This window comes from Corvus hawaiiensis, chromosome 16 (assembly GCF_020740725.1).
Source record: "Corvus hawaiiensis isolate bCorHaw1 chromosome 16, bCorHaw1.pri.cur, whole genome shotgun sequence".
In the NCBI taxonomy this organism is placed as follows: domain Eukaryota; kingdom Metazoa; phylum Chordata; class Aves; order Passeriformes; family Corvidae; genus Corvus; species Corvus hawaiiensis.
In genome coordinates, this window is record NC_063228.1 from 14,354,657 (window position 1) to 14,364,847 (window position 10,191).

At 44.4% G+C, this 10,191-nt stretch overlaps 1 protein-coding gene across 2 annotated transcripts in view; it reads right to left on the reverse strand.

The window, feature by feature from the left end:
- The window catches only part of ADCY9 (adenylate cyclase 9), an 84,160-nt gene extending 74,002 nt beyond the window's left edge, over positions 1–10,158 (reverse strand). For both annotated transcript variants that reach the window (XM_048320571.1, XM_048320569.1), the window contains exon 1: positions 8,247–10,158. In XM_048320571.1, the coding sequence (XP_048176528.1) occupies positions 8,247–9,945 (1,699 nt within the window). In that variant the 5' untranslated portion in view covers positions 9,946–10,158. The remainder of the gene's footprint in view (positions 1–8,246) is intronic.
- Positions 10,159–10,191: the final 33 nt, after the last annotated feature.

A 10,191-nucleotide genomic window follows, 5' to 3' on the forward strand; every position in this document is an offset into this window, starting at 1 on the left:
ACAAATAATTGTTAATATCAGTGGTATTTTTTACCAGTTAGTTTTGCTTTCCACTTTTCCCCTTCTGTTTTGAAGGTCTTCCTATCAAGGCCCACAGATTAGTAACACTGGAAGGAAATTAAGTCTTTCTAAACAGAGACAGCTGGATTTGGATGCTTTTGGGCTCTTTTCTGCACAGCCCCTCTGCCCCTATTGCAGTGGCAGGACCTCTGGTTTATGGAATCATGTGCCCAGCAGGAGCTCTGGGAATTCCAGACTGTGATGACATCCACACAAGCAGGTTTGAGTTAACTTCAGCTGAAGGAAAAAAAAAAAACAAAAGGAAGCAAACTGCTCTTTCATGAGCAGATCATCAAGATGTTACTTTTCCTTTGTTTGCATGTTCCTGCACATGTTAAGCAGCAGGCAGAAGGAAAGATCCCATCACCAAGCTAGTGGACTTTATTCAGCCAGTTCTTCCGCACTGTGCCAATTTTGGAGATTTTAGAAGTAATGCTACTTTATGACAGCAATGTGATTTCTAAATTTATCAAGTCAAGTTGAAGGCAACAGTTTCAGACGTGCAACAAGAGGAACAGTAAGTGCTATGAGTGAAAGAAAGACTTGCAATATAATCGTCATTTAGATGGTTTGCCAAGAATTCCCACAGTAAATTACTGTAGCAAATACAAACCCAAAAAATTTACAGGCAGTTGAGAGGGAGATTTTGATCCTCAGGGATGCTAGCTGAAGAAACATATCTAGAACATTTTGTTCCTCCACAAAGACATTTCAGAACCGTGAAAAAATATCAACCCCTCAAACCACATATCTAGTGGGCTTATTGATCAAGGTTAAAACATTTGGGAGGGCAAATGAAAGACAGTATTAATTTGGTGAAAACGATTTGGCTTGAAAGGGCAGTAAAGATTTCTGGTGTAGTCCAATACTGACAAACGCCTTGCCAGAACCACCTCACCAGCCAAATCTGTCCTGTTGCCCAAGACAGAAGCTGTGCCCAAACACAACCTCTAGGGAAAGAACGAGCTGTAATTCCATGGTACATCCCCAGTTTAGGATTCTTTCCCAACTGCCACTTTATGTTTTCACAAATTATTACTTGGAAGCAAGCAGCTACACTTTCAAACCCTGCACAGCTCTTCTTTAAACTGAGTTCCAACAATTCCCTCCAAACCTATGAAAGAGCCATCACAATAATGCAAACTTATATAACAGAACCTGTTAAAATGTGTTAATGAGGCTATATTGACTAGCTGGCTTCTCTGCAAAAGCAACTCCCACTGGAAGTTAAAAATTTAAAGGCTAGGAATTTTTTTTTCTTCCTTTCTTTTCAAAGGACAGAAATGAGATTGAAAATCATCTAAAAATAGCCGAGAATTTTCAAGTGTCAGCTGTAACGGAAAGAGGAATGGCTGTCTCTCCTTACAGAGCCAGGATGGATGGAGTGAGCTTGTGATTCAGGATCAATACAGAGACAGAGCTTACATACTAACTGTAGATGGTAGGAAATAATTATAATTTCCTAATTTTAATAATATTCCAGGACAATCTACAGCAAATTGAAATCCAGTGAAATCATACTTCATAAGTGGTGAATGTAAATTCTAAAATTCTTTGCCTGCCAGCAGAAGTGAAGTACATATTGTGAAATAACTGCAGAGAGAGTTTTAAACAACCCATTCAAATCATGCATCCTCCTCATGACAGAAGATGAATATAAATTACATGTCTTTGACTTTGTTTTGTCTTTTCCATCAATCTTTTTCCCCAAGAAGCACCATGTCAAGGCTTTTATTTAAAGAAGGCGATCTCTCGCATTTAAACGGTTTCCTACCTCTGAAGATTTTCTGATGTAAACAGGAGAAGGAAGCTCAGATTTGCAATTTGTAGGGTACCTGTGTACATCATGCACCCAGATTCAGGAAAACCAAAGACAGAAATACAGGTGAAAGACTGCAGATGATGATCACAGAATGCAGCAGAAGCCATGGTGTCCCTCCAGCATCACAGGACCTGAGATTTCAGCCCTCACCTTTCCCACGTTCTGGAATGAAGCTCCAATGTGGCCATGCTCACTTGAGCTCCTGCAGGATGTAAATGTTTTAAGGTCTGTTGAAACTGTTCCTTCACTCCACAGTGTTCATACAGGGCTTAAATAGGCAGAGCAGCAATACTTGACAACCAGACCCTCAGTACTGCCTTGACTTATTTATTAATTAGTGTCAGGACATGAAGAATTGAAACCAGAAGCCCACGTTGTTAAATAAAGCGTATGGTTAGGGTCAGGCTCCATCCCCTTCAAAGTGAAGAATCTTACACGAGTTCTAACTATGCTTACAAAATTATTTTTCACTGTGCCCAGTCAAATTAGCCTGTAAACAAGTTATCAAAACTCAAAGCCTCAAACACCAACATCCAAGTTTCCCCTAAATAATAAAACCAGTGTGAATATTTTTAATGGAGAGATTTTTCTACTTGGTTTTGTACAAATAAAACTATGAGACTCTCAAAAAAATCTTCCTCAAAATTTGGAGAAATTATGACCTTCCTGTCCAGGTCTGGCAGCAATCTGAGCAGTACCTGCACAGAAACCCAGGTTCACTTAGAGAAAAAGTTATGTCATTTCATCAAGTCATATTTGGAAAGCTCAATAATCACTAGATTTTTCTACCAAGTTCTTTCTTTTGTTTACAGCTATTAAAGACATCTTCACAGAGTGAAGACTTGACAAGAACCAGGCTGAGCTACTATACTCACTATTTACCTCCTTTTCTTTATGCTATTACATAGTAAAATTACAGATCATGTCAAAATGTTAAATCAATGTAGAATTTGCTTCTCCCTGGCAATATGCCTTCATGCAAATTACCTCTAATTATTATTCTTCATCTGTCACTGAACACTTTCCATTTTTGAAATACAGGAGTGAAGTCAACCTGTGTTTGGTATTTTATTTTCACTGACACATAAGATCATGAACCACTACCTCAACAACAGTTAATAGGTCAGATTGTGTAAAGCTGATAAATTGACTGGTCATTAAAATTTTCTGTCACAGTCAGCACTCAGAATTCTCTTTGTGGGAAAGTGGAAATACATACATGTTTACTTAATTACCATTTTAAAAAAAAAAGGACATTTTTTCTGTCTATTTTTGCCTGACCATCAGATCAGTATCAGAACACACGAAATCCAGAATCACAGAGTCTGCCACAAGCCAGTTCAATAAATATAAAAAGCCTGTATCTAAAGACTTACATTTATGGAACATGATGAAAACAGAAGTTGAACAGAAAGACCTGCATGGCAGCTGGCAAGACATGAGACAAGCACCTTAACCCCCCTCACTGACTCCAAAACCCTCACTTGTTAGAGACTAAAGCTGCCCTTAGCCCCAGAGCAAAGCTGAATCTGCAGAGCTCTCTGCAGAGCCATCCTGCTGGCACAAGCACAAGCCTTCTAGATTTACACTGTGCCCAGCAGGCTGGGCTCAAAAAGCCAAGGAAGACTTTCATCTGATCTTTCATCTACCTCTGAACTTCCAGAAGCACACGACAGCTACAAGTCCTCTGTGCACAGCGCTGGTTAAGGACAGGGAGTCAGGGCAGGCAGGGAAGACTCCAGTGCTGTCAGGGTGTGATCGTGCTCTCCCCTGACTGGCCACGGAGGGGAGGAAGGGAAGAAAAATTCAATTATTTCTCTCTTCATAACCTGACCCAAGATTTTTGTCTTTCAGGAACACCCTTGCCGTGTTCCCTGTAACCCAAACATGAAGCAGCAGTGGAGTATCAAGTCACCAAGGAGAGCTGTATCCCACATGCCATGGGAAAAGCATCCCCTGGGTCACAGGCTGCCACCCTGTAAAGAGCCAGGCTACTCATGGACTAAAAGGTTTCACTATTGAGCAAAATGGTGACTTTTATAACCAATTTACTTATTACTAAAGAAATGTTTAAAATTAAAGCAGATATTAAAAGAAATAGAGAACAGTGAAAGCAACACATCAGCTGGAGATCTTTGATAAGCTTTATCAGGAGCAGCCACTGCTGGCCGCAGGTGAACTGGAGGGTGTTCCAGCAGTAAGTGCTGTGAAAGCCAACCTTCCCTGTGCCACCAGCCTTGGCTCAGCCAGGTGACAGAGAGCACAAGAATCCCTTAGCATTTTCTCCATTATGAAATAAGGGACAAAATCAAGAGAGAAAATTGTGCCTGTATCATCAAGAGTTTCTAACAGGAATGCAGCAATAAAGCCACTCCTTGAGGCAAACTTAACAAGGAGATGTCTGGCTGCAGAAAGTTCAGGAATTATTTTGGGTATCAGTGCACACAGAGAGGCCCCAAATGAAATCATGGTTCTGCTGTGCCATGCCCTATAAACACAGAGAAAGCATTCTTGCCCCAACATGCTTACGTATTTTGAGCACTCAAAAAACAAGATGCCGGTGACCCTGGTATTTCTGGAAGAGTTGCTGGCTGGTAAATAGCAATATTGTGACCTCCTAAGCAACAAGAAAGAGAAATGCAAACAACCAAGAAGAACAGAGCAAAACAAAAATATTTCCATAAGCAGAACTCTTTATATCCCAAGAGATCTCTGCCTCCGGAGCTCGAAAGGGACACATTAACCTACGTTATGTGACTCTCAGTATCCCATAATCTTCAATAAATTTATTTGCTAGGAAGCTCTGCAAGAAGACAGAGAAAGTGAATTGTCTCAAATCCTACAGTGAAATTATTATGGAAGATATAATTGAACTGATGGCTGGGGTTTATCTGTGGACCTCAAAAAATCCACTCCCAACACTGCTCTCCTGCACTCCCTTCACATCCAAGGGGATCAGGTGCTGTGAAAACAGGGGTCTAAGGAATCTTAAAACATAGAGGAGTCAGAAACAGGCAAAAATATTGCAAGGCATCACTGGCAAGCTCTCCTTGTTGGTTTCTTTTAGACACCATCAGAAACAGGAGGGAACATACCAGGGCCCCACTGCTTGCACTAAGGAGCCAAGGAAGCAAAGGAGGAAAAAAAGATATTCCCATCCTAAGATTTCAGTGAACCACAAAACAGAAAGTAATTTAGTTTTGCCTCATCTACTCCAAAAAAAGAGGAAGAGCAGCACTAGGACAACTTGGGGCACATAAACCTGAGTATTCCAAACGGAATGGGGAGCAGGGTTTTGAAGCAGTTTGCCCAAGTGACTCTTCCACACCCTGCTTTGGTGCACACTGGAGAGCTGTACCTGGATTCCTTCGGGGTGAACCGAGCCAAAGGACTCGCTCCAGGAGCACGCCTGACGTGCTCCAGCCACAGAGGTGCTTTTGTTTCAAGACCTGCTCCAGGAGCAGCGTTAGGTAGAAGTCCTGAAGTGTGTGGAACGTGGGCACCGTGTGCTCGGCACCTCCCACTTTGCTCTTTGAAGAGTTTACTTGCTCCTTTTGACTCAGCCTCAAAGATAGCTACGACTGCTGCAGCTCAATTAAGAGATAATATACTAGACATACAGCATTAAAAATAGGATATAATTAAGATATCAGAGGTTGAAAGGAAGCTGAGAATTGAAGTACTGGTAGGGAAACACAGCTTATGTCTGTTATCTGTACAGCACTTTTATACTTGAATAGAGTACGAGGTATGACATAATTAAACAACCACAACAAACTTCCTCTTCTCTATCGCTACTATCAACGGATTCTCAGGGAAAATAGTACGGCAAAGCTTCCTAACAGCACCTCCATTCACAGAACCGAGCAGATGCTTGGCAGAGATCAATTAAGAGCTGAAATCTCCGTTTCCCTTATTAAATCTCAGAGCTGCTCCCTAACAAAACCCTCCCCTGCAGCAGGTCCTACACACCAGCCCATGGCACTGCTGTTTGATGGCTTTTATCATTGGCTTTGATGTATTTTTTCCCCTGATGGCATTTACCTGTCAGCTGAGTAATCTGGCTGCAGAACAAAGTTCTGAGGAAACAGGAAAAAATGGGCAGCTCTGAAGCACCCACTACCTACCACGTCCCCTGAGAGTCTGTGCATGGGAGGGAACAGAGTAAGTGTGCTACAAACCTGGGGCTAAGGGCAGTCATGGCAGAGGTTTGCTTGGCTTAGAAGTACACACAGCCTCTGATTTCTGTAACTGCATAAGACATTGGTAAGAAATGGCAGCTGATTACAGCTCCACAAAAAAAAACCAGAAGGGAAATGGGGAAAAAGCAAAGCCCAACCCATATTCCTTGTTAAAGTAATTCTTACCACATGCTCCAGATGCTTTCAAAGCTACATTTCAGGGTAAGAAGAGACCACTAAATGTCAGTTCACAAAGCAAACTTCATCTTATCTAGACTGCATACCAGTTTGTCCATCTGTAGTACCCTGGCTGAAGCAGGAGCTGTGAAAGGCATTCAGAGCTGCAAAATCCAAACCTCTGTACTGAGGAGGCAGAGCAGCCTGTGCCCTCTCATGATAAATGCAACCAAGGACAGAACAGAAGTCTGAGAAAGACCAAGAAAAACCCACTGCTGGCATGTGGTATAATTGCTCTACAAAGTGCTCTTGTGATCTCCTAGAAAATATAAACAAATAAATAAGAAAATTTAAGAGCAGTACCGTCAGTCTCCACAACTAAGTTCATGTCAGTTTGGGATTAATATTGAGAACAGTTATAAATGCAGCAAAAATACTGAATTTTATTTGCTGCTACAACACAGCCTTTGCACTGCATTTGGCTGTAAGGGTACATGGAAGAGAGAAATATCACAGGGATGTTTCTCTACAACCTGTTCAATTTATTTTCATTAGAACAGCAAAATCCATCTTAGAGTAACAACGAGGTTACGTCTGATGCTGATTTCTTGAAAGCACACTCCCACTGAAATACATCAGTGTCAACACTTTTCAAAGAAATTAACTGAATTTGTATTTTTAGAAGCTAAACAGAAAGCCAAAGCCCAGGGACACACATCTGCTTCAGTCCTGTGGCTCCCAGGCACCAATGTCACTGCCGATGTCATTGCTCGCCGTAAGCCTCCCGCTGCCGTATGCATGTGGACAGCTCGCTCACCAAAAATAAGTTTTTGTGTCACATCAAAACAAGCACCTGCCAGGGGCAAGTGGCTGCCACTGCCACCGCTGCTCTGCAGTGCTCTCCCCACGTCCTTACTCACTGACCTTTCTACCATCATCCTGGCCTCCTTTTGTGTTTGTTGCCACAAATATCTCCTTCCTCCATCACAACGTCTATGACTCCTTCGGGTTCTTCCACTCAGTTTTCCAGCTTACGTCATAAAAATGGAATACATATCTATATCTATATATATATAAACTTTTACAAGCAGAACGAATAAACTCACAGAGCATAACAGGGTTTGTTACATATTCCATCTGCTCCCCACCTTGGACTATGAGCACTGCAGACAACAATCTCTCTCTGAGACAAAGGCACGGCACCGAAGAGAGACAGCTTTGACAAAACAGACAATTAAACCCTCAGCTCATACAACCCTCCTGCACGCGCCTCCAAGTGCTGCTAGAAAGCAGCCAAGGGTTTCACTTCAAAATGAACACTGTGGAAAAATGAAAATCAGACCCTTAACCAAGGGGAACCAAAGGATCCTTCATTTTCTTCTCTAAAAGGCAAATTTGCCATTTCATCCCCAAACCCTTCGAGCTGCAGAAATGAGAGCATCTGCCAGCTTACTGAGCCACCTGAGTAACTTTTTCCAGCCTAACTCCAAACTGCAACAACTTGCCATATCAAACTGCCAAATCTACAGTGCTCATTTCTTTCTGTGAATCCAGCTGTCATTTTTCCCAAATGCCTTCACAGTCCCAACTCTCCTGATGCCAAAAAAACCTTTTCACAGATATACATAATTTTGCAAAACACATATGCTCTCTGTATGCCACATGAAGTCAATTAACAAGTTTACTTACTGAATTAAAGGATGACACACAACAGTAAAACAAAAACCTCTTGCAGACAGCAAACACATGAACCTTCTCCTCCCTACGAGGCAACACTCTCACAAGGAGTGCTGAGTTTTAAAGCCTATTTTGAGTTCCACAGATGATCTTTCACACTTATCTCTGTGGCATCTTTTATCCTGTAATTCCCCTGGTGTCTGTGATCACCAGCACACAAAGTTAAATGTAAAACACGTTCAGTTTGCAAGTCAGCAAGCACAAAGCAGGCACTGGGGCAATGCTGTTCCCTCACAAAAGAAAAACAAGTACAAAATAAAAGCACGTACCTTTTAACTGGTCGGCTACCACGCTCTGACCGACACGCTCAACCACCTTTCCATCCTCCATTTCATAACGATCATCCAAATATTTGGCAGTAGCTTCCGAAATATGGACCTTCCCAGCCACCCCGAGCTGCTCCATCAGATTGGCCAAATTGACATCGTTGGACCACACATCGAACTTGAACCTCCTCATTCCCAAAATGCCACACAGGACTGTCCCGGTGTGAACACCGACTCTCATGTTCACCATTTCTTTCTTCTCCTGGCAGAACTGTTCGATGGCTTTGATCATCCCCAAGCCCATCTCGATGCAGCAGTAGGCATGATCTGCCCGGGGCTCGGGGCAGCCGGCCACGCAGTAGTAACAGTCTCCCAAAGTGCTGATCTTCTCACATTTAGTGTCCTCACACAGACGGTCAAAGCGTCCAAAGAGGTCGTTCAGGAGTCCCACCAGGGCGTGGGCTGATTTGTTGGCGCTCATTTTCGTGAAGCCAACAATATCTGCGAACAAAATGCTCACTTGCTCTATCTGCTGCATTTTAAAAGGACGGAATATTATGGGGGTTTTCTGTATGGAGGGCTTCTTCTTCCTGTTTTTGGGGCTTGAGGTGGAATGACGTTTGATGGAGTTTTCACTTTCATCATCCCCCTGCTTCATTAAGTCATCGGCTATTATTCTTGGCATAACAGAATGAATCATCCTCTCTTTCAGGGCTTTTTCCACTTCCAAGTCTTTTCCATGCATGATGGATTGCCCCACTTTCAGGAATGTGCTTCTTGATCTGACTTCGGACATGATAAATAAATGAATACCGATGGCGTGGATGCAGATGTGCAGGAAGGCTTTACTCAACAGCTCCCAGTAAACCGCACCGGCTCCCAGAGGTGTGAAACAGTTCTCATCACGGAAGTGATAGCCAAAGGTCTCGAAGAGGACCGAGTACGACAGTCCCAGAAACAAGCTTAAATACAGGGGTAAGTGCATCACTGTGTAAAGCAACAAGAGCACTTCAATACACATAGAAAAACTGCCCACTTGAGAAAGACAAGTGTCTGTGGGATCTGCCGGGAGAGTCCGGTTGGACATGTCACCACTTCCTGAGACAGGCTTCACAGCCTGGAACTGCGGAGCGAGGGTCAGAGCAAACACCAGGAGGGTGAGTATCAGTGAAGTCCATACGTAATGGCGGGCATAAGTCTTAGTGAAAGTGAACACAAAAAAAGCTACACATACCAGGAGGAAGCACAGAGCCGGCACCATGAAAACAATCTGTTTCTCTCTCATGTGTATGCCGAAGTAGATGCCCCAGAGCAGACAGGCCACGCTGATGTAGAAGAGAGCATAGCGAAACCTGCGCTGGGTCTGCGGGAAGCATCTCTCCATGCAAGCCTCCTCTAGGTTGTTGGAGTCGAACTTGGGGTTCCACCACTTGGAAGAGGCCCTCTCGAAGAGCTGCGGCAGCTTCTTCTGCCGGCGGAGGCCGGAGCCACTGCCGCCCGCTCCGCCGGCTCGGCGGGTGCCCCCCGACTCCCCCGAGCTGCAGCTGGAGGAGATGCTGTACTTGCAGTGCTTAGAAGAGGTGCAGCCCTGGTGCTGCTTGGGGTTGATTTTCACCGTCACGCTGTTGCTGTCCCCGCTGGAGTCGCAGCTCACCTCGGTGCTGTGGTGATGCAGCAGCTGCTGGTGCGGTGGGGAAGCCATGTTGTTAATTCCTCCTCAAGAGCCCGCGCCGGACTTGGGTCTCTGGGATTGCCGAAGCCACCTGGCTCCTCGCAGGGTCGCCTCTAGTCTCCTCCGGTCCCCGCCGCGTAGGGGCGGCCGGGCAGCGCCGCGGCGATCGGCTGCTCGCCGGGCTCCGCACACAGCGCGCCGGGGCAGCCCCGCATAGTCCCCTCGCCTGGGCCGAGCCGGGCCGGGGCTGCCGCCACCCGCCGCTGGCCCCGCTCC